The 26,880-nt window shown below is 40.4% G+C and overlaps 3 protein-coding genes across 4 annotated transcripts; 2 read left to right on the plus strand and 1 right to left on the minus strand.

Annotated features, from left to right (window-relative positions):
* Nucleotides 1-114: 114 nt before the first annotated feature.
* Nucleotides 115-4,175, plus strand: adprhl1 (ADP-ribosylhydrolase like 1). Its single transcript, XM_020635923.3, has 7 exons — nt 115-851; nt 1,998-2,162; nt 2,247-2,372; nt 2,547-2,687; nt 2,829-2,956; nt 3,076-3,208; nt 3,300-4,175. The coding sequence occupies exons 1-7, from the start codon at nt 638-640 to the stop codon at nt 3,467-3,469; spliced, it is 1,077 nt and encodes a 358-aa protein (XP_020491579.1). The 5' UTR covers nt 115-637; the 3' UTR covers nt 3,470-4,175.
* Nucleotides 4,176-9,252: 5,077 nt separating this feature from the next.
* On the plus strand, nt 9,253-18,673 carry grtp1a (growth hormone regulated TBC protein 1a). 2 transcript variants are annotated; one of them, XM_020635886.3, is made up of 8 exons: nt 9,253-9,929; nt 11,666-11,817; nt 11,956-12,114; nt 13,416-13,540; nt 14,291-14,387; nt 14,694-14,866; nt 15,806-15,991; nt 17,762-18,673. In XM_020635886.3, the coding sequence occupies exons 1-8, from the start codon at nt 9,850-9,852 to the stop codon at nt 17,852-17,854; spliced, it is 1,065 nt and encodes a 354-aa protein (XP_020491542.2). In that variant the 5' UTR covers nt 9,253-9,849; the 3' UTR covers nt 17,855-18,673. The 2 variants fall into 2 exon arrangements, with proteins under 2 accessions (XP_020491542.2, XP_065808926.1); XM_065952854.1 differs by having other exon boundaries at nt 9,253-9,581.
* lamp1a (lysosomal associated membrane protein 1a) lies at nt 18,578-25,288 on the minus strand. Its single transcript, XM_020635885.3, has 9 exons — nt 24,930-25,288; nt 22,101-22,207; nt 21,771-21,990; nt 21,368-21,529; nt 21,058-21,263; nt 20,833-20,958; nt 20,674-20,740; nt 20,417-20,584; nt 18,578-19,681 (listed from the first exon to the last, which is right to left on the minus strand). The coding sequence occupies exons 1-9, from the start codon at nt 24,982-24,984 to the stop codon at nt 19,542-19,544; spliced, it is 1,251 nt and encodes a 416-aa protein (XP_020491541.1). The 5' UTR covers nt 24,985-25,288; the 3' UTR covers nt 18,578-19,541.
* Between the last annotated feature and the right edge of the window lie 1,592 nt (nt 25,289-26,880).

Genomic DNA, 26,880 nt, shown 5'->3' on the forward strand with positions numbered 1-26,880 from the left:
GAGGCACCAGTTGGGATGATTTTCCATTCTTACCCTTCTCCCATGGGGCTGGTGGGATGTCAACAAGGTCCAGCACCAGCTGACAAGTCCGCAGTCCAACCCAGCAGCACATTAGCATCTCTCCCAGGGTGTCCAGCCCCCCATTACCAGTCCACAACTAGCTATCCAGCTTCCAGGCTTTAGTGCCATGGGGATTGCCTTTTTAGGAGACACCTGATCACAGCTGAACTCTACAACGCCCCACACAAAGAAACTGTGGCTGATAACATGATGCTTTCTTGTGTGCGCCCCGAGCTCATGCTACAGAGTGTGTAACGGCTGATGAGATACGAGAAGAGCTGTGAGGGCGAAAAGGTGTCGAGGAGGTCTCTGGTGACTGTTCTTCAAACTTCAAACGGATTTAAAAACTGGGATTTTTCAAGATGTATTTGGAAAACAGACAACATTTTTGTCATTTTGTTCTGTGACTGCGAGCCTTTTGAGGTGGTGAAGATCAACTGCAGCGTGAAAAAGTTTACATTTGTTCACAAAAGGTTGCATCTTAATCCAAAGAGAAGGAGTAGGGGCTTCATTCAAGAAAATAGCTTGTTTTCCCTGTGATTAGCTGGATAAGACGACGTGAGTGGACCCTGGTGTTATGGAGAAATTCAAAGCAGCCATGGTTCTGGGTGCTAGTGGGGATGCCTTGGGCTACAGAAAGGGTCATTGGGAGAGCTGCACCTCAGGCAAGAAGATCCAAGAGGAACTGGCATCTTTAGGAGGACTGGGGGCCCAGAAGTTAGACCCTGATAACTGGCCCCTGAGTGATGCGACACTTATGCACATGACCACAGCAGAAGCACTTGTAACAGGTAAGTTTTAGATTCACAAGGGTTTTCTCTTATTGTTATATGTTTAATATTAATCTTTGTTACTCTTATTTTTTATATTGCCATAAATAGTACTAAAACCCTTCTTATCTGTTCAATAATATATGGACAACATCTGACCTGTCCAGCCAGGTGTTAGATCTTTCGACATTGTAAAAGACAAGAATAGCTTCTTCTATACAGTCAATGGAAGCAGCTAATCACTTACTGGCAGACCATCTCTGAATGAATAACCCTGTTGACATACCCATAATCCATCCTCGCGACTGACCATCAAAGAAAAAACCTTCGTCACACTAAAGTCATTTCAAGCCCCCTGCAGGGTGGGCAGGGGTTGCCAGGACAGAAAAGTCCAAAATAGCCTACTTTGGAAAAGTATCCACGGCTCCCCTTTACTGAACAATAGCTGCTCCATAATCTGCTCGTATCATGTTTGACTGCAGATGCGGTTCTAAGCCAGTGACAGCAGTCCTGTGAAATGGTGATGACATCTTTTGAGATTAGGAAGCCCAATTTAGACACAATGCCTGAACACACATTGAACATACACACATTGTAATAAATTAATGTCAGAACATACAGTAAAAGAATAATGTTGTATGAGGCCTTCATCCGTCATTAAATGGGCTTATCAAAGTATAATTCATTTTTATCTAAAAGAGACAATAAAGAGCTTAAATTAAGCCAAAAGGAACACTTCCTCTTTGAACACGTTCATTGAAGGATTTAAAGGAACGCATCCAGATTTATCCTCCCTCATCCACTGTAACAGGACCTGAACTACAGTCCGGTCCAGAGGGTGAAAGTTGCTGTCTATCATCAACATCCAAGATCACCAAATACTAGGTGATAATACTCTGTCAACATCTCTTTCTCTTTCAGCTCTTTCTTCAAAACACATAAAATACACACACGAGTAAATTGTTGCAGGATGGCTGTGGGATCTGCTCCAGGATCTCAGTTGACCCCTTGGTGTGTGGAAGTGACTCCACTTGTTCTGAGGCATGCTGGTTCTAATCTATGGTGCGGCAGGCTGACGCTAAACTTAGCCCACCGCAGTACCACTCATCTCGTCTTGCATGCCGATCATGAATGCCTTTCAGTCTGTGTTTGTGTATATGTGTCCAGATTACTGGTGTCTGGAAGACCTGTACCGGGAGCTGGTGCGTCTCTACGTTGAAGCCATGGTGTCTCTCCAGGGCAAAGCTCCAGATCCTGCCACTGTGGAGGGCTGTGTTCACCTCAAACCACACAACTTCCTGCTCGCCTGGCACACACCGTTTAATGAAAAAGGCTAGTGGAGGTTTATGATACTGTTATTAAAAACATGTGATATAAAATGTGTGTTTTAATACAGACACATATGTGTATGTACAGGGTCCGGTTTTGGGGCAGCTGCCAAAGCCATGTGTGTGGGTATGAGATATTGGCAGCCTGAGAGATTAGACAACCTGGTGGAGGTCAGCATAGAGATTGGCAGAATGACCCACAACCATCCGACAGGTTAGCATTTTCAAATATATACAAACAAATGTGACATCTAAACATTGATAATTAACTTTTACATGTATTTATTTGCATCTCACCTGTTAGTATTAATATATAGTTAAGTTTTGAATTAGAAATGTCAGTAGAAAGATATTACGCAGTGACTATTTGTGTCCCTCTTGGCTTCAGGCTTCCTAGGCTCCCTGACATCAGCACTGTTTGCATCCTATGCGATCCAGGGGAAACCTGTCGTGACTTGGGGCCGTGAGCTCATGAAGGTCATCCCTCGAGCTGAGGAGTACTGCAAGAAGACTATACGACACATGTCAGGTTAGTTTCTGCTTTTTTTCTGTATTGATGTTAAAACCTAAAAAAAAACTATAGTGTTAGTCAGTAAAGAGAATTCCTTAATTGGGGTTGTATGCTGAAAGGTGATAACAGAAATCTTTCTGATTTTTCACTCCTGAGCAGAATATCAGGAAAACTGGTTCTACTTTGAGGCCAAGTGGCAGTTTTACCTGGAAGAGAGAGAGATTGAGAACGAGGGACAGAACAAAGCGGCATTCCCTGATTCGTATGACCCAGAGGAGACGGACAAGGTACTTCCTGCCTCTCTGTCTCAAACAGATAAATAAACACAAGATATACTTGTCTTCAGGTTATACGAAATAACCTAAAAGGAAGTTTCTTGCTGTATTCTGTCCATGTCCATTTACAGATATACAAGCGCTGGAGCTCAGAGGGTCGTGCAGGCCGGAGAGGTCACGATGCTCCCATGATAGCCTACGATGCCCTTCTAGCTGCCGGCAGTGACTGGGACGAACTGTGTAAACGAGCCATGTTCCATGGAGGTGAGTACCACAGAATGCTGCACCTAAAATACATGCTAAATAAAAAATAACTTGCTGAATGCTACTTCTGTGAAAAATTCTCTTTTTATAGGTGAGAGTGAAGCCACAGGTCTGATCGCTGGCTGTCTCTATGGCCTCATGCATGGCCTGGGCAAGATTCCCCAAAGTCTGTACCAGAATCTGGACAAAAGAGAGCGCCTGGAGGAACTGGGAGAAGCGCTTTACAAAGCAGCATCTGCAGAGAAGTGCATAGACAAGTAATTCTTCTCTTCACTGGCCTGAACCCTTCTGGCTGCACAAAGGAACTGCACATGCCTCTAAAACTGCCTGCTTATATCTTACATTACTCTCTAGTCATATACAGTACAGTACTGTATACACTGATCTGTAATGAACTGACATAGTTTAATTGCCTCAGCTGGTAGCTGCAAAACATGCAGCAATGACTGCAAGTATTTTCTTGGGGCACGTGTGCTTGATTCAAGTCCTCCCTCAAATGCTTGTTTTTGTCGCTGACAGACTCAAATTGTGTGTCAAATGTCTGACAGTATCATGTGAAGGATATATACAGAGATAGGCTTCATGTTCAACAACCAACATGTATTTCCTTCTCTGACATCCTTTTCTAAAACTAACTTGTATTAACATGAAGCACAACTGATGTAATGGAAAAACAATGTGTAAGTTTACACAGCCTGTCTGCTTTGAAGATACATCTCTCGTCGCAGAAAGCTTAAAATATTTTTGAACTAGAGTGATCTTTTTAATGCATGTATGTCCTGAACTGTTTGAATGATTTTTAACTTTTATGCATTACATTACTAAGGTGTAATACTTCTATCTTATACACTGTAATCAATTATAATTTGCACTGTGATGCTCTTATCAGGTTTAGTGTACTTCATTATGAAAATCCCCATCACATGGTGAATATTAATAAACATTAAAATGGACTGAGATAAATATGCATGATGTGCCTGTTTCTCTTTGTCTTTCTTCTTAATTTTCTACCAATTATCCTCTTCTTGCTCCACAAACCTCCTCTACAATGCCCTGAACTAATCTGTAACAAGTTCACTACGCTGGAGCTTTCCACTTCAAGTCTGAACGTTATATCTCCTCCCCTTTGCTGCAGATCGGAGTTGACTATTGGAATATGAAGTTCAAGTAAAGTACTGCCAATTGACTGTAAAGTCATCCAGGGGAGAATGTTAATGAGTTAAAGAGAGAAAATAGTCCCTTTAGAGTTAACTTACTGCTCCATGTCCAGTCTTTTGATGCAAAGTGTAAAACACAAATATAGCTTTGCATTTCATAACTGTTAAATTGGTGGGATATCATTGTTCCATTCAGACAGCTAAGCCCTGCCTGGGACTCAAGAACTACTACATAGTTTATGTACAACTTGTTTGCTTGGATAATCCAAACCTATTTAGTTATCTTCAAATCTTGAATGTGAAGTCAAAATCTTTAACTGGTCAGGTATTATTTTTGTCTATTGCCAATTCATAACAAATGCTATCTCAGGACATTTTACAAAGAGAGCAGGCCTTAACCGCTCTCTTTGTTTTATTATTCACAGTGCTAACACTTAGCCACAGATGCTACAGGGATTAAGTTGTGCATGTTCTCCACTCTCCATAGACCAGATTCTCGGAAAACCAGTATCAGCCCTGATGCCGGTATGTTGAGGAAGTTGGTAAGAGATCGCAACTGTCGCCCTGTTCTCCGAGGGATTCTGGAGAGTCTCCTGCATTATCTAACACAGGATCTTCCAAAGCTGACCCTCGCAAACTCAGAGACGGCAGGGTTGGATATTGTTGCGGAAAGAAACACAGATTGGTCAGACAGCCAACTGCAGATAAGTCGCACTATTGTTCAGCACAAGTCAGATCCTCAAATGACCCTGGAAAAGAATGCTGAGACCTGTTCCAAGACCCCCTGCTGGTCAGATCCACAAAAAGAGAGTGGAGGAGATCAAAAAGCAGGAGACTTAATATCCCGGCGCCTTACCACATTCCAGATACTCCAATCCAAATTCACAAGATCCACACCTAAACCACCCCTCACCCACCAAAGGGAGGTGGGAACTCTTTGTCCAAGCAGAGGGCTGGGAGGTCATACGAACAACCGCCAAGACAGTGAGCATGACATGCATACAAAGGCTCGCAATGGAAGAGAAAAAGGACTGAAAAGGGGAGGCGGTGTGAAAGATATTGTAGCTAAGTTTGCCATGGTTGAACAAAAGGAGAAGGGGCAGAACAGTCTGAAGAAACAGCCAATCAAACCAAGACTTATTGGAAGAGGAATCCTTTTATCATCTTTGATGGAGAGGTTTGAGACCATGGCCACTGTGCGTAAGGGAAGCGACTTAACGAGTTCAAAAGAAAGACCTTCTGGTGGAGTCCAGGTAACAAGTAGTGTAAAAGAGAGGGTAGCTTGTCATGAAAGACTCCACCAACATGCAGCTGAACAAACTGTTCAAATACAAAACCAACATAAGCGAATGAAACGTAAATCTGATGAAGAGCAGTCAAAAGAAAAGAAAACTACAAAAGGCAAGGAACAAAAATCTAAGCACGAAGTGGATGTTTCAAGAAAAGTTACCTCCAATCTGAAAGGAATGTATGATTTAAAAGTAAAGAACATAGAGCAAAGAAAGCTAATGGGTGATTCAGACCCAATAGATGAAGATCATTGTTCTTTCAAAGCTAATATAAAGGATCAAGCTTATATTAACAATGCTGAGGGCAGGGTGTCAGGGGAATATGGTAATACTGAGACTACAGTAGAAGAAAACAATATGACTGGCAAGTTAAAACATGGACATCTTCAGATTCTCTGTTTAGCATATGTCACTGAGAACACACTCCCAGAACCGTGCAGACTAATTCCTCAGGTAGAAACCCAAGTTAATAGGCATTTGGCAACCATCATAACCTGCTCACCTGTGTGGTCCAAATATGTGGATTGTTCTCCTAAAACTTATTCTGCAAAACCGTCAGAAGGCTCAACCTTTGCAGAGGTTTTTAACGTGATGACAGAAGTTCCCCAAGGAGCCCAACAACACCCTTCAATGGGATCGAATGCAGATGAACCTTTCACTTCAGTGACTGAAGGGAGAAGTCTCTTAAGATCAAAAGCTGAGAAACTTTCTACATCTATGGAGCCAACAGAGAAAGAAGGACTGGAAAATCTGAATCCAACCAAAGCTGAGACCACGCATCGAAGGCTGCCAAAGTACCCCATTCCATGTGTTTGCAGATTTGATTACTGTGAAGATGATGACGATGATCTGACTGATTCCTCCCCCCAACCGGCACTGGAAACAGTGGCTCCCTTGGTTTCAATACCACCACAACAATCTGATACTTTTGAGACAGATTTTAACTCTAGATTGGTGACTTTTCAAAATATCAAGCTATGTCTTCCTAATAATACGAAAGCACCAACCCATCATATACAAACGAAAAAGAATCCAACGGATGGAAAAGAGAAAGACATGGAGGAAGACATAGAAGTCACACAATTGGACACAAAAGAAATGGGCATGCTTCAGAGTTTAACGGTTTCTGATCACACAGCCAACGCGGCTGCATTCAAAGACAGTGAGACTTGTGCTGTACCATTTTCTACAATTGAACCTGAGCGAGACAGTCCAAAACAGAAACCAAAGTACACGACAGTCAACTATGGGGATCCTTCAGTAAAACAAACATATAAACCAAAAATTATACGATTTACTGACACCTTTACTTTTTAGGTTGGTATCATTTACACAAATGATACAATCCTAGAACTTAATATTTTTCTGATTTTAAAATGATTGTGACATCAGTTAAATCAAGGTTTGTCAAAGTAGTGTACTCGCGTTGCCAACATGAAGACTTATTTAAATTAAAACAGCTTTACATTTTGTAGTTTTATTTTGATTTGATCAAATATGAATATTTTTTTAATCTATTTATCCGCCTAGTCTGAATATCTTCCCAGGACCATTTTCCAGCTTCTCTTGAGGGAAACCCAAATACACCAAAGACATGCCTGGTGCAGGATGCTCAAATATTACTGTGTGCCAAATAATTAACAACTAACATGTAAATCTTTCATCATAATTCTCTACAACTTGTATGGCATGGTGTTTAACTTTTACTGTAAACTAGAGATGTTTTAGTATTGTTTGTTTATTTCTAAATAAACTTTTAAAAACTATAATAGCACACTGTCAATCCTGTCTTATTTTTAAATCACTGATAAAGTGGGGTAGGTAGCTTTTAATATTTGTAAAATTTCATTGAAAAAAAAAAAATGGCTGCATACATGAAGTTGTCAAAGCTGTTCAGAAGTACCTGATAATATTTTTTTAATGATAGAGAATCTTTCAGGCAATAAAGATGAGCTTATAAACAGGAATAATAAAGTCAGACTTCAAGTTTTGATGTCTCTCTATGTAATAGTGAGCACTGCAACAGATGCTTATCTCCTTGAAACAGTGCCAAATATGTCCATAGCTGAAAGCTCATCCTGTTGACAAATCAGACCCCGCCCACCAGCAGGATTACACTCCCAAGTATTTAGACTTATTCTGGTATATTATGAGAGGATAAAAGATCATGGCCAACATGAGCCATCATCTGTCCATGACAAGGCTTATCCTGACTCACCATGCTCCATTCTGGTTGTGCTGGTAGGAGTATAGGTGTTCTTATCTATCGGAGTATAATAAACATCAGAATACAGAATACAGAGCAGGGAAAAGTATAAATAGGCTACTGAATAATACAAATAATACAGATTCTTTGTTTCTTAAAAAGAATAGTGATTTCTTCAACAAGGGGGGCTGGTTATAGCAATTCAGAGATGCACCACAGCAAACAGTAGGCTATGTTAAGTTTTTCTTTTAATTGCCCTGTAACACTTTTCTAACCCTACGTGATTTTTCTCCTTTTCCAGCTATGGATAAAAAGAAACTATAGAGTTCAAAGATGGCTAAAAAGCCAACAGAACAACCTTAATGTCATCCCGGGACAGTGAGTATCTGGGGCTCTGCTCCAGATTCTCTCATTAGCACATAATCAAATTTAAGTCTGGTGACTGTTGAAGTCTGAGTCATGTTGATGCTCATCATCTTCTCCAGAAAGAGCTTTCTACTTTTACTTGGGTGAGGGTGAAATACTTCTTATCTTTGTTTTGTTAAAATTCATGTTTACTGATAATATAATACGATTTCCCAAATGTTTCTCTAGGAACGAGGTGTGATGACTCTGGGTTCACAAAAGGAATAGTTATTTTGAGGTCAACCATTTACTTTCATTAAGCACTGGTCCGACTTAAGTATCTTTTCTATTGAATTAACTTATTAGCAACCTTCTCAGAAATTAAGGGGGTGGGAAAACTGATTCCCCTGTGAAGCAGAAATGTAGTTCCAGGTATTTACTGGACAACTAAAGCTCTGCAGAGGCGCATGACATCAACAGATGACTAACTAACCTACCTGTGCTACGTGGCTGTGTAGTCTATGGACTGTACCGAAGAGGGCGCGGCCTGTTACAATTCCAGTTGCCTTTGCGTGTTATCGGACATTCAAACCACTTCTCATAGGGAGCTGTGAATGTTTAATGTTTAATGTTGCCGTGTCTGTAGCGAGAGTCGTGATGATAAAACATGCTTTATGACAAAATGTTCTACAATGTGTTAATGTTGCAGGATCATCAGTTAGCCTACTTGTTGCAAAACAAGGGCGGTGAAGTAAAAATACGTCTAAAAGTCATACATACGTGTATCATAAACAGGTCATAGAGAAAAAAAGGTTCTTAAATCTTTAACAGACTTCACCCTTCATTAAAAACAATGGATCTTGTTGACGTGGTTACCTGCAACAAACTAACGCTTCAAAAAACAGTATTTGCTGAGCCATAATTGAATCACTTTAAACTTATCACATATCTCCCCCTTAAGTTATGTCACTGCAAGTCCAAACACAGCTCCCTGAATGCCCAATAAATGACTAACCATTCCGATCGCTACGAGGAACTACTTCACCTGAAGGCAGCATTCGCTTTGATTGACGTGTGCGTCCTGGGACAAACGTCACCGGTCGGAAATTTTCAACCGAGTTAAGTGGATTTTTCGGTGGCTTGTTGTTTTTGGACCTAACTTGGACAGTGTTTAGTATTCTTCATGTAAATGTAGTTTTTAGCGCCTCATGCCGGCTGGTTGTTCTCCAAGGGGAGGACCAGGGGAGGACCAGGAGGGGGACAGAAGCAGCAGCAGCAGGTGCATGTGGATGCCGATAAGACTCGAGGAAAACTCCGCTTTCTCAACACGGCTTGTTTTTAATAATCGGCGAACATTTGGATAATTTGACTTCTCGGTAAGGTCTTCAAAGCTTTCCGTCTTCGAGAATAGCATGTTAATCCCAGGGGGAAAAAAAGGCAGTGTCTAGTCGCTCCGCACGCCAACATGGTTAAAAGTCAACGCTGAATTACCTCCACTCATTGTTGTGATTTCTTCCGACATTCACGTTTTTATGTACAAGACTATGTTTTTGGCACCTTTTCGCGGGAACGTAACTTGGTGGATTACGGAGTCTTGACTCTTGCGCAGACTTTTCGGGATAACAGTGGAGGTAAAGTGAGGCAATGGAGAACAAGAACAAGAACAAGGCGAGCAGTCAGAGCTCCTCCGCTGTCAACGGGACAGCCAGAAGCAGAGTGGAAAGGTAAACCTATTGCCATTTACCCTGCGCTTTTTAAACGTTTAAAAACAACGTCTCAGTGACTTTGTGAAGCCAGGAGTAGTTAAGTAACTTACCCGATAAGTCAATTTAGTAGTACCTAATTACTTCATCCCTCATTTCTCGGTAATTGAAAGCATTAACAAACCATTTAAAAAAAACAAAAAAAACAACCGTGACTGAAGTTGTTAGCGCCACTGCTAACATCTCGCGATGATTGCTGGAAGTTATTCGTAGTTTTTTTTATTTATTTGCTTTAAGACTACAAGAGCTATGTAAAGTCTAAAGAGATAATGTGCAATCTTCATTCTACACAAGTCTTTCTGATTTAATGTCTCCTGGGTTAGATGTTACTCAGCTGTAATGTAATTTAAGGAGAAATATACCTTCTGTACAAGTTTTGCATTTCTACTCCTGCTAATAACAACACATTGTGACCCAAAAGCCTCATAGTAAATCCTACCTTCTTTGAAGATTATTATGTGAAAGCCTTTTGGGAAGTATTTTCAGACAGATTAATAGATGTTTGAGTTAATTGGGTTATTGCATTTTGAGGTGTTTCATAACAATGTCTGCAACCATGAGAGAAGGCTATTTTTTGTTTTTTTAACAACCTCCAAATTATCCATACCATTGAATAAACACCTCTCTTCAACAATTTGAACAAAAGCAAATTGTTTTAACTTTCACGAGGGAAGGATTTATTGAAAGCTTTTGTAGTACATTGCCATAGTTTTATCAAAGTGTCCCTTACAAACTAGCTCCTGACTATATAATGGACACTCTGGTTCAACAGAACTTCAAATAGTGCAGAGTGCATGTTATGTGGACATAGACTTGAAAGCATTTGGCCTTTCGTAGATGTTTGTTTCAAATCAATACTTACATCCAGCTATTTTTTTTTTAAATGACAAGGGAAGCTGTTGCGTGTGACAACAAGTTACACATTCACAAACTTTACACTCAAACATCTGATGTGTGCCCATCCCTTGTTTGGGCAACAACATGGGGGAACATCACATTTGCAAGATGACACCTTTATCTTCACCCAGTGTTTGCAGAGCCACACTAGTTCAAGCTAATACTGTGTCTAGTCTGCTAGCAGTTGTGAAGTCTGTTGTGTTTTTAACATGATCAAACGGATGTAGTGCCCCCCCCCCCCCCCCCCCCCCCCCCCCCCCCCCCCCCCCCCCCCCCCCACAGTACTGCTCTGTGGTTGTATGTTCTTCTTATGGGATGACTGCTTTCGAGAAAGAGTTAAGCTACAGGGAGATAATCTTGTTACCTAAGGCATTAGGTTGAGCCACCTACACCCACAACTTTTTCATCTGGAGTCTGATTCCAGATTTAGGTCTTGTGCATACAAATGCTTCATAAGAAAAGAGAAGTTTGACCCAATAAGCCTTCAATCTTGCCTTTGTGCTTTATCCTGTCTAGTTACGCTTGAACAAAGGCACTAAGGATGTAGGGACAAGGCCCTCATAATAAAATCATCAGCAGTTTAAAGTAGAAAAATATACATTTAGCATGATTTTTATTTTCATTTTATCCTAAATTCAGTTACATAATAGTAAACGGGTTAAAGCACATAATGCATACAGGTATACTAAAACCTGTTGTAATAGAGTTTTTAAGCTTAAAACATTATGATTTGAATGCATGACAATGTTTCATTCAAGGTATTTACATTTATTTATTTATTTTTTTACTTTTTGCCCCAGTGTGGATCCGTATGGCTTTGAGCGCTCAGAGGACTTTGATTATGAGTCATATGAGGAACTCATGTCCGAATATCTGGCTGTGCTTACACGGCGATCCATCAAGTGGTCCAAACTGCTGAAGGGGAAAAACAAGGTCCAGAAGAATGTAAAATGTAAGTGTGAAAACTTCAACAAGCCAGGTGTGTGTGGTGTGTGTGCATGTGGTGTGGTGTGGTGTGGTGTGGTGTGGTGTGATGTGGTGTGTGTGTGTGTGTGTGCATCTTAACTGAAATCTTCCCCCTCTCCTTCAGTAAAACGTTATGTACGTAAGGGGATTCCCAATGAGCACAGGGCTCTGATCTGGATGGCAGCCAGCGGGGCCCAAGAAAAGCTAGAGAAGAACCCAGGATATTACCAGTCCCTTATAGAAGCCCAGCATGACCGTAAACTGGTGGAGACCATCTGCACAGGTCAGACTGCCAAAAGAGTTTCTGATTCGTCCATATGCTGACTGAGAAAAGAAGTGACACACCTCACACCAACCCCAACTAAGTTGTTTTTGAAAGAGTAAAGGTGCAAAGTCTGTTTTCTGTTATGACTTGTATTTGAAGCTCTACTTAAAGATAAAGTGTTATTTTCTTCACTCCGCCTACTTGTGCAAATTAAAAAAACAAAAAAAACATTAACACTTTTAAGTTAAACTTACTGGCAGTAGTGCTTTGGAGACATGATGGCCTCTGCTCAGTCAGGGATGACAGAGAGCAACAGAAACATGTTCAAGTGGCAGTCTAAAGGTTTTTGTTTAGCCTTGACATATTGAACATTTTGTCTTTTGCTTGTGAAACGATAATATTTTTAGTGGTGGTGGTGGTGGTGGTGGTGGTGGTGGGGAGGTGAAGAGAAACACAAGTACGATAAAAGACTTTATTTTTAAACTAGTCATTGCTTACGGACTGTCTCTGTGGTTGAACTGTTTTGTGCTTCCAGTATTTAGTTTACCAGTTGATAGTTTCTGCTGAGTTCAGCCGACGATGCCAGACAGAATGCAAACCCTGAAGGCAACAACACAGAAGGGTGTCTGACAGATTGGTATTTTGTTTCTCAGAATATGTTTTCTGTGTTGAGTGGCTCATATGCATTGCTTTGAAGTAAATGGAAATCCTCTTCATCCAGAGCAGCTGCCCTGTTAATGTTTGAAGGGGGTGCTGATTTCTGAGAAAGGATCCAGGATAGCCGGTGATAGATCCATAAATGTGAAGGTGTATCAGAGAAGAAAAACTGCAATTTAACAAAGCATTAAAGACCTGGGAAAGTCTTCACTACAGCAATCATTTGATCTATCTCAAACAATTGTGACCTCAAAAGTATGAAGCTCATGTTGTAAAATAATCAGCCAGAAGTTTGTGCTTGCATTGTGTATTAGTTTACCTTATTAGTAGAACATTTTTGTTCAGTTACAAAAAGTGTTTTACTTGGTGAGCAGTTATTTTAACCTCAGCATCACCTCGGTCCTCTCAGTTTAGGCGATACTTTATATATTCAGGTTAGCTGTCTTTGTTTGGAAATAGTAAGTTATCCAAAAACATACATTGCACAGAGTATATATAATAGCTTAACATAAACATACAAACTTTATGTAGAGGTTTTTTGTTCAGATGTTGTCGGATCACAAGACTGAAGTAATGATCTAAATTGTTACGCAGACTCTGGTGCTGCTTTTGAGTTTGCAGCAAAACATATTAAGTGTATTATTATTTATTTATGTTTACAGACTTGAACAGAACATTTCCAGATAACGTCCAGTTCCGCAAGACATCAAACCCATGTCTACAGAAAGCTCTGTACAACGTGCTGCTGGCTTACGGCCACCACAACCCGACTGTGGGCTACTGTCAGGTAATACCACTGAAGAGCTACTTGTGGGTGGATTCTACGATCGTCTACATTTAAAAGTAAAATGTCATTCACCAAAGCATGAGAGGCTTGATTTGCAATTCAAACAGGGAGCAGAGCTGCGCTGATGGTTACATCCTTTTTGAGGTAGAACTAGGAAGCATCCATCTATGGTCACACTCAGACCACCTTTCTGAGCTTTGGTGTCGCCCAGAGGATATTTTCTCTGGATGAAATTCATTCTTTGATGTATCTCTTAAAACGGTCCTTCATAATCTTAAAATATTTAAATTACATATTGATCACTGTTTAGTCTGAAAGCATACTAAGTGCCCTTTTGTTGGTATAATGTGCCTTAAAATGTAACACTTCAACAGATTGAAAAAATCCAATAATCCTCTCTTTTCATTAAATTATGTAACTAATCTTTAAGACGCCTGCTCTTGTTTTTAATTATGCTTCAGTAATTACCGGTATGTTCTGTTTTCTACTGTGTAGTTTCTTTTACAGCTGTGAGTGTACTAAGTTGTTTTGTTTTATGGAATGTATTTTATATTTTTATATTAGTAATAAGCTCCCCCTCATGAAATAAAGAAATGGTTCTTCAAAGGTGAAGCCCTCTCAATTGAAAATAAAATTCTTGGTCCTCCTTGAATGCTTTAATAGCAAAGAGCTCTACAGTCTGTATTAAAACCTGCTCAAGCAGGATCACTAAATTCCTGTGTAACCTGAGTGTGACTCTTTTGTCTCCAGGGGATGAACTTCATAGCTGGGTATCTACTTATCATCACAAAAGATGAAGAGAAATCATTCTGGCTGATGGACGCACTCCTTGGTAGAATTTTACCAGGTATGTATGTGTGTGTGTGTGTGCACACGATTGTGTGTACATTAAACAGTTTTGTCCTGACAGTGGTGGGTAGTAGCCTGGATTGTCCCCTTGGTTTTAACTAAAAATAATCCTGTAGGAGGTCACATGATATGTATCTGTTTATCGTTTAAGACCTACAGTGTGGTTTCATTTGCATCTTGTACACACTCAAACAGGAAAAATAACGTAATTAAGTTAGGCTAATTTACAAACATGTAAACAATATTATAGTATAACTCACAATGATGTGTGTGTGTCTGTGTGTGTGTGTGTGTATGGTTCCAGACTACTATAGTCCAGCCATGCTGGGGCTTAAGACAGACCAGGAGGTGTTAGGGGAACTTGTCAAAGTCAAAATTCCCAGAGTGTGGCAGACCATGCTGGATCATAATGTCATGTGGACCCTGGTGGTCTCCCGATGGTTCATCTGCCTCTACATAGACGTATTACCAGTAGAGGTGAGTGTTTATCAGTGTTTGTTTGATAGTGACAAAAGAAAGAAATCCTGCCATTAAAACATTCAGGACTTTACCTACACATGAGGCAGCCAAGTTATTCTTAACTTTTATGCTGTGATAATGAACTTTGCGTCTTATACTTCAATGAATAAAAGCTCTTTCAAAGTGCAAAATCTAAATCATATGAAAGAACACAGTTTCCTTTTTGCCTACTCTATCAATCAATAAATCAATAATTATTTATCTCAGAATTTTATTTTAAACTCCTTTTGATTTGTTTTTTTTTCTTTCCAAATTCAAATAGCTAAGGGAGGGTTGTGGACTACTGTGGTATTTTCACCAAATACACATGGAGCTTCACCAAGAGGGTGTAACACATGGAGAGGTTCATTTTATTCCCACCAGGCCATGATTCAATCCAGAGGTTGATTCAGAGTAACTGCTGAAGCTGAGGTGTTCCTTCGCCTCACTTGATAACAGCAGCTGAGTTACATGTAACAAAATAGGAATTTTAAGAGTCTTCACTGGTGTTGTTTTATGTAGATGCCCTGTTAGTGCTGATATTAATTTAATTGAAGACACAAATCCAACTGAGTGCAATCAGTGCATGCTATTCTGAATGAGAATAGTCTGAATGAGATTTCCTCTGCTTACAGAATCATTTTTGCCATGCCTACATGTACCAAGATGCATTGCCCTGAGCAGCAGCAGCTTAGCATTGCCTCGTCCCATTTGTCTAACAGGATGCTCTGGTTTGAATTAATACAGCTTAATATCTTCACCGGCAAAATACTGCAATATAGATTCTCACCTAAAACAACCTCTCAGTTCAGCCTATAAACAACAAACCTATAAACAACAAACAGCAACTGGTCATAGATACATTGATGTCTTTCAAACGTCTTCTATAACTTATACATTGTTGCTGTTGCCTTGCAGACAGTTCTGCGGATTTGGGATTGCCTGTTTTACGAGGGCTCTAAAATCCTGTTCCGTGTAGCTCTGACACTCATCCACCACAACGAGGCTCTGATCCAACAGGCCCAGTCTCTACCAGACGTCTGCCAAAGCTTCAAGCAGATCACCCATGGACCATTTGTGGATGAATGCCACACTTTCATGCAGGTAAAAAAAAGTACAGAGGTATTGGGCCTCATTGACTAACACAAATATGTGCTTTTTCTTAGAGGTGCGGAGGGACTCTGCAGTTCGAATGGAGTTTGGAAATTCATTCCACCACGGGGGGGGCAACAGAGGAGGAGAGTCTAGTCAGTTTCTTAGGACCCTGTTGTGAAGGTTGGATCAGACGCCTTTCATTGGCAGAGCGTAGTGGGCGGGAGGGAGTGTAGACCTGGATTAGAGAGTTAAAGTAAGGAGGAGCCGTTTTTTTTGTTGCTGTTTTGTAAGCGAGAGCAGCAGAGTTTTAAATTTGATGCGAGCAGTAACTGGGAGCCAGTGTAAGGAGATGAACAGCGGAGTGACATGTGCTCTTTTAGGAAGGTTGAAGACCAGTCGTGCTGCTGCATTTTGTATCATTTGCAGAGGTTTGATAGTGCATGTAGAAGACCTGCCAGTAGAGAGTTGCAATAGTCGATGTGTGATATCACAAGAGCCTGTACCAGGAGCTGTGTAGCGTGTTCTGACAGGTAAGAGCTGATCTTCCTGATGTTGTACAGGGCAAATCGACATGACTGGGCAATCGAGGCTACTTGATCCTTAAAAGTTAGCTGGTCATCAATCATGACACCCAGGTTCCGGGCAGACTTTGTGGGCATGAGTTTGGTTGTTCCAAGCTGGATATTGATCTGTGGTTGCATAGAGGAACTGGCTAGGATGACAAGGAGCTCAGTCTTTGAAAGATTGTGTTGAAGGTGGCGTTCATTCATTCATTTAGAGATGTCATTTTTTCATGTGATCACTCATTTCTCCATCTTTCTGCCATTTTCTCCTCCGCTTGAGTAACTCTTAAGCCTCTTAGAAGTCCTCCTCACTCCTAACAGCTTTTCACGTAGGAGCTCTCACGAGGGCTAAGATGCTTTGTGAATAACTTTTGTCTTTACTAGGATTCAGTCTTAACTTTAAGGGGAATTACTTAGGCAACAATATGTGTTTGGAATTGTACTATGAAGCTTGATGGCCCTTAAGTCGTATTCAAAAAGCCTCTTCAGTACAATGAGTTGCTCCTAGTGATACAATTCTAAGAAAGTTCGTACAATCCTGACGTTTTCTAAGAACTTCCCCTTAAAGTTAAGACTAGATCCTGGTAAAGAGATCTATTAAGGTTAAATTCTGTTAGGAGTGGTGAGGACGACTTTTAAGCGGCTTAAGAGTGTCTAAAGCTGAGAGGAAAATGGCAGAAAGATGGAGAATGGGTGATCACACAATCAATTACATCACAGCCTCATATTAATATCATTTAGATAAAGTACAAAAATGACTTGTCATTGTAGATAAACATAAGAGTACAGCAAGGAAAGACAAAAGCAGTACAGACAGGAGCCTTGATTGAGAATATTCTTATTGAATCATAGTAGGGCTGAACATACAAAAATAATTCATGCAGACAACTCGGTCCATTTTGGACTTTGTTCCCAGTTACCACTGTAACTTTTGCTGCTTTGCTAAAGTGCTTATGATGATCTTTGTAATATAGCAATAAGTAAGGTCTTTTTACCTGCTTTTTGTAACATAACAATGAGTAAGGTATTTTACCTGCTTTTTGTAAAGTGTCTCGAGATAATACTTATGAGTTGACGCTATACAAATAAAAATTGATTGATTGATTGACATGAAAATGACTCTTGCTGGGATTCTTAAAGCCAAGTGAGGAGCTCTGTGAGATTATTCTCAGAATGTTTGTTAAAATGGGCCCTGGTGTTTTTCTGTCTGTCCTAGAAAATATTCACCGAACCAGGAAGTCTCTCCATGGCAACCTTGACGAAGCTGCGGGAGACTTGTCGATTTCGCATCATTGCAGAAGAATCTTGAACCAAACTGCACTACCTGTCGTTAAGATACATTCCACTGGGATGAGTCCCCACTAGCTAGTTTGCACCTCTTTTTTCACTGACTTCAGTCATGCTGACAACATACTGTATAATTTGTGTCTTAAATAGATGATCTTACAGCTTCAGTGTAAATATATGGTCAAAGATGAAGACTAATCTAAGCTATGTGCTGTATGAACTGATGATTCCATTTGAGACTAACTTAAATGTGGTATTTTGCACTTTAATATGAAAGGTGAAAGACAAAGTTGAGGTCAGGTCATATTAACGATGTGTTGTACACTGTAAACACAGCCATGAGGCCTGCTGTGCCTACTGTATTCACATTGACAAATTCTGACAAATCACAATGCTGGAACCAGCTGAATGTGAATCATACTGACATGACATTTTTCTGAGACATTTCAAAATCTGCTTCTTGTAGTTATTGTGTTTTGATAAGGTGTTTGTCATAGTTTGTGACCTTTTCCTTAACAGAAGTGAAAGGGCCGCTCTCTTTTTGTGTCAAAGGTGTATCAAGTTTGTTCTGTTGGGAGTAGTGATGTCCGGTTTTGTTGCTCGGGACAAAAATAACCGTGGCATTGGTCCCAGCCCTGAGTATTCCATGTAATGTACACCAGCTCAGAGCAAATGCTCGTATTTATTTCACTCCAGGAAAATCTACAGTGCTAAAATGAAATACTCAAGGAAAAATAAACAGTACTGAACTTAAAAGACTTTTATTAAGTTTCAATGAGATGCATATTAGAAAACGAGTTCAAACCATTTTCTTTAAAAAATAAAAGATCAAATCACGACACTTCATGTCAACATTTCCTTCCAGAGGTGGGGAAAAGCAATGGATAGAAAAATGTACCCATGCACTGTTTCACTTATAATGATAAAAACATGTAGTGATGCAGAGCTACAAAACTGTGTGCGTTTGGGGTCGGACCACTACACACTGTTTACACAAAATAGTTACCGACCTTGTTATCAGAATTATAAGACTGTGCTTTGTATGTTGGATTTCACTCCTGGGAGAGCTCAGGCTTTTGGCTGTGGAGGAACGCGATGAGAAAAGATACAAGTTCATTTCCCTTTTCGTGGAGTCTCTGGGATCATCTCAATGCTCAGGAAGTTTATTAAAACTACTCGTGAACACAGGTAGGCTTAAGAATAAAATGAAATAAAAGAAAGAACAGGGGCCAAGCTGTTGGCCTCTTTTTTTAGAATAAATATTCTTGCTGTGCTGTTTATTGACTCTCTGCCTCTGTAACTGCATGGGATACAAAAAAGATAATTTTTAAATAATTCTAGAGTTATAAACAACAAACAGCAGGTTGAGCAAATTCAAACATTTCATGGAACATAATGAAACAAGAATACAACAGCTGATGGGGAAATTGCTGCAGCAAATTCAGACTGCCTCCATCCTTTTTCGACTCCATCTAGATGATCACACAAACTAAACTTAGCAGGTCTTTGGCTTCTCGTCTCACGGAGAAAGTGAAAGTAAAATATCCAGAGGTCACACATGATATGCAAAAACTAGCATGCACTCACCACAGAGCACCAACTGCTTCCATTCACTCATGTTGTGTCTAGTCTTATTACCTGCTCACTCACACACTAAGGTTCATCTCCATCTATGTCTGCCACGTTTAAGTTTGAAATAAAGGGTCCACTCAGATAGTTTGGTATCCAGCGTGGCTCCTCTTCCTGCCTATTAGATACGCAATGAGGACGATTAGCACCAAGCCGGCAAGAGCGGCTCCCACGATGATGGGGATCAACATCTGGGTTTGGTCTATCTGACACTCCTCGGCTGGTTATGGGAAGGAAAAAGAGAAGATGAGAAATTATTTTGTAGAGTTTTTAATCTGGAAAATGCACAAGTCTGCATTTCTACTGGCTGACCACTTTTTGCAGTTCATGGTTTAAAGCCCCTTTGAAAATGTTGAACAGAGGGATTACTGATTCTTAACTCATGACCTTTTGAGTCAAGAATGTCTGAGGATTGTCTAAGAAAAGTTCATTCGTTTAAACGTTCTCAATTATGGCTGAAACATCCAGGACAAAAACATGCTTTTTAAGAAATAAAATAAATGTTTCCTACCAGAGCTGAAAAATGTGACAAATAAGTGCCACAACACTGTTGTGCTTGATGCAGCTAAGTGACTTATTTCAAGTCATAACAGAAATAGCTCTTCAAAAGTAGCTTTGAATTTCATTAAGTGTACTTAATCACTTTCTTGTCATGGATGAATTTAAAAGTATGGACCACTCAGGTGTCTTTCTGATTAATATAAAAGCCATAGCCAGCAGGCAAAGAACTTAGCTTAGCTGAGATGAATGTTTTGATTAAGGGTGAAACAGCTGGTTGTGATATTTCTGTTTTTGTTTTAACAGATATACTGGTAAGAATTCTCAATCTTGTAATCTCATGGAGACACATTTCCATGTGCAAACTTCCACCTGCGGTAGCTTCTGTGTAGAAGTCAGAGTTAAAAAAAAAAAAGAAAATAAATTGAGCAGGGAGAATAACACAAAGCTTTGTTACCTGTTGCAAACTGGTTTGTGGTGACTTCAAAGGGCTGCACCTGCACTCTGAATGTGTTGAGAGAGAAAGTGGGCACTACAGCCAGAGTTTGCTCTGCGTTGCACATGTAGGAGCGGCCGAGGGTACTCCGCAGGTAATCCAGGCTGGTGTTACTGGCCTGGAAAGGACCTGTGGAGAGAGATGTGTGACATGCGTCTTTGATTTTAAGAACTGAAGAGTCAGGATGAAAATGTTTGAGTCTTCTGATGGTAACATACCCCTCATATCAGACCAGTTAGCCAGCAGCGTTATCGCACTCAGGCGGTACTTGTTGCTTGTGGAGTTCTGTGAACAGGCGAGGGTTTCAATTAACACCTACACTACACAAGGAAAAACAAAACAGGATCTAAATTCACATAAGAGGAAGACAATCTTACCAGGGTGAAGGTGAGGTTGAGTGTGGTGATTTGCTCTTGTGTTAAAACCAGGGAAGCACTGCTGGCTTCACATGATCCTGATACACTGGTCTCATTGGGACTCAGGTTTACTAATTCTTGCACAGTCTGGAAACAAAGACAAATGCGGTTCATTTGTTTTACACAAGGCAGAAAAGACAGGCATTTCTAAATGATTTTACAATGGGTCGTAAATCTCTCTTTTACTTTGTTCTGAGATAGAGAGAAATAGGAAACATTGAGCTGCAGTCCCATCCGGGCCAGGAGACACACAGTGCCGTTTCTGTTGTTTACAGAGTAGGTGCCCCGTTCAGGAGTTCCTGGAGGGGTCGGTGCTGGGGCTGGGGTTGTTGTAGTACTGGCAGTGGTTGGTGGAGCTGTAGTACTAGCCTGATCTGCCATGCATACACTCTCTGAAGCAGGAAAGGAAAAAAAACAAAAAACATGTATAATCACCTTTAAAGAAACAAAATCAAACAATCTAGAAATTAACACATTCACGTTGGACAACCAGTACCTGTTGGACTGAGTTCATTTTGTGGCATGTACGCCTCGAGTCTTGCGCCAGAAAAAGTGACAGTTGATCCTCCAACTCGGAAAGTGGTGGGACTCTCACAGCGGTAGGTGGTGTTGACCGTTGCCCAGATCCCAACTGAAGACGATACAACAGTGACGACATCTAGGGCAAAATCAAACATACAACAAATCAGTCTCAAAACACCAGTGAAATAAAGGCACGTGTTCTTTGTTCATTATTTCTTTGTTCACTTGATTTGTTTCAGACTAAAATGCTTTAATGTAACATGAAACATTCTCTTTTGATGATACTGTATATAAGAAGCTGTCCGACTGTGATGGTCTTAAAAGTGCCACAATCTGCACTGATCATGATAACATTGTTTTTTTAAATTAGCTCTCACCGGAGCTGTCTGCCCCGGGGAAGACTGAAGTGTCGCTGAGGTTGTACTGCAGCGTCAGGTTAGCCACGTTGTACAGACTTCCGTTGGTTGAAAAGCTTAATCCCAGAGCGTGGCCGGGTCCAAACACAGCCACCAGCCAGGGCGAGCTGCTGTCTGTGCCACATGAGCTGCTGCCTGTGTCCGCTGTGGCCGAGTCGGGCAGAGAGAACTGCGCTGTTCTCTGAGGAAAAGAAAGAAGACACGACGTCGACTGGAGTTAACAACAAGGAGGTACGATCAATTAAGATGAGCGGTCTTTCAGAGAGTGCGTGTTGTCGTCACTGGGCATACCGTGCTGCTGGAGGTGTTGTACGGGATGGAGAATGACGCTGAAAGCTCAGCCTTAATGCAGGTGGAGTCCCCCGCCCTCACCTCCAGAGTAACAGCCTGAGAGCGACCTGAAGAAGAGAACACAAAGAGCAGGGGTGCTCGAAATCAAAATGGCACTGAAAAACAATCTACAGTAATAATAACATGGACAAACTGTGTCATAAACATGTCATGGTTTGAGTGTTTTGTGCCATCTCATATCGCACCGTGAAAACTAAAATAATGTATACGTAGCCTATGAATACACAAAATGACCTGCAGACTGCTTGAGCGATAAAGTTTTCAATATTTAACTTCACTGAAATTAGAATGCACACTTGGATATTGCTAAAGCATATCTATCTGGGTCTTCTTTTTTATATGACTTGCCTGGTTCGATAAAGGCTCCACCATGAGTATAAATGATAACAGAGGATTATTATAAGATAACCACTAGGGTCACATGATTTCATGTCCTACATACACAACTAAGCAGTACACACAGCCACCAGCAGAGGGCTGCAGTCTCTTTCCAGACAGAGTTGTTTGCTGTCGTTTCAATCGAGAAGTATGACAGATGTAGAGCCAAACTTTGGGCTCATATGAACTGAATTACAGAGAAGCATTTACCAGCGAGGCAACTTTCAAACGTGCATTTAAGCCTTTGGAAACTGCCCAACCCACACTGTCAATGTGACTGTGTGTGAAGAGAACTGTCTGTTTGTTTGTTTGTTTGGAAGCTGAGGTGGCTTTTCCGGACACATACACTTACAAACACTACAACTAATATCCTGGATCTCATCACTTTTATGGGACGGTAGCACAATGCAGGGATTTAACTGCTTGCTTCACACTTCCCAGAATGAATACCTTTACAAAGATGGAGACAGTTTGGTTCAATTGTGGTTTTGCAACTGTTCCTTTTTGGGGTTAACTAAACAGCAGCAGAGAAACAGCACGTATGTGTTTTACCTCTTGATTCTGTTCCTATCTGTCAAACATCAATGAGAATGGTCTTATCAACTGTGCATGTAGAATAAAATAAAAACGTATCATTATTTATTTATTCCACGGGCCACAAATGCACATGTTTTATTTGTAAGTTGATTTCATTAATCTACCAAACAATACAATTAAATACAGACATAAAATCTCTGATCTTGTACAAATGCAGCAAACAGCATTCCCCTGCTAAGATGATTATTGTAATTGAAAGCTATTCTAAATAAATGCTGATTACCAGCTCGTATTTCTTAGGGACAGATTGAATTAGCTTTTGTCCAACATGCTTACTAATTTGTACAACTCACTTATTACACAACCAATTGACTAAACACTCTCCCTGCCACATTTTCACATCATGTTCACCCTTAATATAATCTATTAATGTCATAGGGAAAGGCACTATACTTTTGTGCTTTGCTGCCTTCCTTCCTGTAACATGACCCTGATGTCACCTCTCTGTTCACCATGTAAACACACAGCAGACGGTTTGCACAACACTGCAATCTGATCATGAGGTAAAAGTGGCACTGTGTGCAAAGTATCGGGCTGAAGATAGCAGCATTAGACAGTCTGTATGGACAGATTTAAAAAAACAGAAAAGTATCCCATACTGCCTCTTGGATGGGGGGGGGGGGGTTGCTGATGTTGGATGTCTGAAAAGATACTGAACATGTTCCAAAGTAGGAAACAAAACTGAACACTAACATATTGCTTTCTTATTCATATTATAACGAAAGAATCAAGATGAAAAATAAATCAAATTTAAACTACCAAGCTACAATTGAAATGGGATCTTGTACTCAGTCAGCATGACTGTGTGAGTGTGTGTGTGTGTGTGTGTGTGTGTGTGTGTGTGTGTGTGTGTGTGTGTGTGTGTGTGTGTGTGTGAGTGTGTGTGAGTGTGTGTTCCAGGGGTGACTAAACTGCTGATAAACTCACACTGTCAGTAGGCCCCTAATGACCTGTGTGCCAACAAAAAGCCATCACCCGAGTCATGTGAAGCTCTCAAATGACACAACAATGGCTTCAATCTGCTGGTCCACAACATTAACAAAACCTAGGCATTAGCATAGAAACGAATAGAATGGAATAGAATCAGGTCCAAGGGTTTTTTAGGTCAAGCCTGTCTGTTTTGACACGACTAACCTTTGGCTTTTCAAAATGTTCAAAGTCCATGTTCAAAGCATGTAGCTCCTTAAGCACTGATCTAGTTTTGGTTGAACTTGGAGGACATAAATGCCTAGTTTTCTCCGGTTACTAGTATGAAATATGATTGGTTTAAATAAGCTTAAGTTTAATATGATCATGGTGCATACGTCTACTTAGCTATAGGCCTAGATACCTAGTATTTGTACATTATTATTTAGCCATGATTACTCTACATCTGCAAAAGAAATACAATTCTGAGATACAACTCAATTCTACCTAGGCTACTGAATCCTGCAGTAAAATAAACAGTGCACACAGAAACATTCAGCAAGCAATAATCTTTGTAATAATCTGCAATTAACATGTTTTTATTTGGTGCTCAATAATATGCTGATTCATTTCTCAACTGTGCATTCCTTGTCTAGCTCTGAAATGCCATAACATGGCATCGTCAAATAGTTTTGTTTGGGCGGACACATCATTCTGCAGGCTGTTAAATGTGTCATAATTAAACATCACAAGATCTCAATACCTGACATACAGGTAGCCTAGAAGTGGTACGGGCAACTTTGACATCACAACTAGACAACAGTCGTGCCAGCCAGCCAGCCAGCCAGCCAGCAAGGTGATGAAGATGTGCTTTAACAAAACACTCACCTATAACCGCACACCAGGCGATGATGAGCACGGCCAAAGCGTGAAACAGCTTCATCTCTCAGATCGGAGGGCAGAGAAAAAAAAAAAAAACAACAACAACAAGAGGAGCCGCTTCAGGCAGCAGGTGGGTCCTTCACGAGCGCACCGCGAATTGCACTTGACTTCGCGGACTGTTATCTAAAATGCGAGGCGTGACGTCACTGCTAAGCTTCTGTCCGTGTTAAGACGAAATAATAATTCAGTGTTCATAAGACAAGTCCCGTTGGAAACGACCGGTTTTAACGCGGTTCAGATGTCGAGCACAGAGCCGACTGCAGAAACCAGTCTCCTCCTGGTCTCCTCACGTCATGTGAACTGGTAACATTTAGAGCTTCCCAGTCACGTGAGACCGCCCCCCCCTTTCATTCTTCCACGAGCTTCATTCAGGGCAAATACTTATCATCGGTGTTTTTGCCCTGAAATGAAAACAAAATGTCATACATATGCACAGTGGAGGAAGAGTTTTGGAAGAAAATGCGTTTTAATAAGTAAGACTTAATACAGACTTACATAACTCTACATAATCTAGGGTAGGTGTTAAGAGGACCCCTTAAGAGGAAAAAACAGGGCGTTTCAAGGAACTCAGTTACAATGAGAGAACTCACACTTGTGATACATGTCATGGCTTATAATTAGAAAAATTACTCAGCTGTGATGACAGGGGAATATATTTTACCTTTAATGTTAAATGTCAAGTAGGCTACTGCACTTCTAAATTCACAAGTTCCCCAATGTTACTGGAACACAACTTTTATTATTAGTGGCATTAGTTATTTTTTTTTTTTTTAAATAGGCCTGCCTAGCATTGTAACATATTCATTATATGGTTATGTTTAAATTCAGAATCTGGAGCCCAGCAGTTTTCTGTAAAAGGAAAGGCAGCATGTGAAAGCGCACACGCACGCGGGCACACACACACAATGATGTGCAGCCTGAAAGTGCATGAGTTACTGGTAGTCAGCTGACACCTCCATCAATTCACGAGGGTGTGTAAAACCCCAGAAGGAACGCAGGGGTTGCTTTAATGCTGCTGTCGAGGACTTATCAGGACCCCACCACATTCCCCTTTCATAGTTTAGTCAGACTTTTACAAACTGCATGTATTATTTTTGTCTTAAAATCAAAGTATATTGTAAAACATCCCTTTTTTCAATCATACAAAATCTGTACTTTCTTGCTGTAATATTGAAAGTAACAAGAACATCTTTTTATTTTCAGTTAAATCTTCCAGTAACTTGAGAGGGACACATTTCTATCAGGTGATGATTAGCTCTTGCTGAAAGTAGGAGAGCTTTCAACAAGCTCAAGCACATAGAAGGAATCTAAACACTGTGGGACATGTTTGTGATGTCCATATTTTGATCCTTAAATGGCACACAGCACAGCTGCATGGTAGACAGAAGTCTTTCATTGGACTCACTTGCTGTCAGTAAAGTTGGGCATTGTTTAAAAAGTTGTATCAGTATCAAATAAGATTACTTTTGAAGTGACACAAAAAGCGATAGAGTACATCATTTGATACCCTTCTACTTCATTCTATACATATGTTGTGAAAGGCATTCACTTGCATAAAATGCTGCAAACATACCTCCTTTTTTTCTCTGATTTGTTTTACATTGATCATAGTTAATCATTAAAGCAATGATATTGGTCACAGTTTCAAGATGTGTTTGACATCACCAAACCACAGGGAGTTGTAGCTGCTATAGTGGGAGAATCACATATCACATTCAATTGATAAATGCTTGAGATGACTGCAAACAAATACCCCACAAATATGTTTTGTTTTCCAGAAATGTGGTACAAAAATGACTGACTGCAAAGTAGTGTTTGATCGGGGCACTTTCACACCTACTTGGTAAGAGTATTTCGTTTTGATTGATACAACCCAGCCTCTACTTAAAAGTGTGTA

This window comes from Labrus bergylta, chromosome 3, assembly GCF_963930695.1.
Source record: "Labrus bergylta chromosome 3, fLabBer1.1, whole genome shotgun sequence".
Taxonomy (NCBI): domain Eukaryota; kingdom Metazoa; phylum Chordata; class Actinopteri; order Labriformes; family Labridae; genus Labrus; species Labrus bergylta.

What these genes read in the sequence shown, in the direction of transcription:
- grtp1a (XM_020635886.3), top strand. Translation starts at nt 9,850, where the DNA reads ATGGAGAACAAGAACAAGAACAAGGCGAGCAGTCAGAGCTCCTCCGCT. An exon ending in GCCAGAAGCAGAGTGGAAAG is followed by an intron (nt 9,930 to 11,665) that starts GTAAACCTATTG and finishes TTTTTGCCCCAG; the next exon opens with TGTGGATCCGTATGGCTTTG. An exon ending in GGTCCAGAAGAATGTAAAAT is followed by an intron (nt 11,818 to 11,955) that starts GTAAGTGTGAAA and finishes CCTCTCCTTCAG; the next exon opens with TAAAACGTTATGTACGTAAG.
- adprhl1 (XM_020635923.3), top strand. Translation starts at nt 638, where the DNA reads ATGGAGAAATTCAAAGCAGCCATGGTTCTGGGTGCTAGTGGGGATGCC. An exon ending in CACACCGTTTAATGAAAAAG is followed by an intron (nt 2,163 to 2,246) that starts GCTAGTGGAGGT and finishes GTGTATGTACAG; the next exon opens with GGTCCGGTTTTGGGGCAGCT. An exon ending in ACCCAGAGGAGACGGACAAG is followed by an intron (nt 2,957 to 3,075) that starts GTACTTCCTGCC and finishes GTCCATTTACAG; the next exon opens with ATATACAAGCGCTGGAGCTC.
- lamp1a (XM_020635885.3), bottom strand. Translation starts at nt 24,984, where the DNA reads ATGAAGCTGTTTCACGCTTTGGCCGTGCTCATCATCGCCTGGTGTGCG. An exon ending in ACAACACCTCCAGCAGCACG is followed by an intron (nt 21,991 to 22,100) that starts GTATGCCCAGTG and finishes TCTTTTCCTCAG; the next exon opens with AGAACAGCGCAGTTCTCTCT. An exon ending in TAACTGGTCTGATATGAGGG is followed by an intron (nt 20,585 to 20,673) that starts GTATGTTACCAT and finishes CTCTCTCCACAG; the next exon opens with GTCCTTTCCAGGCCAGTAAC.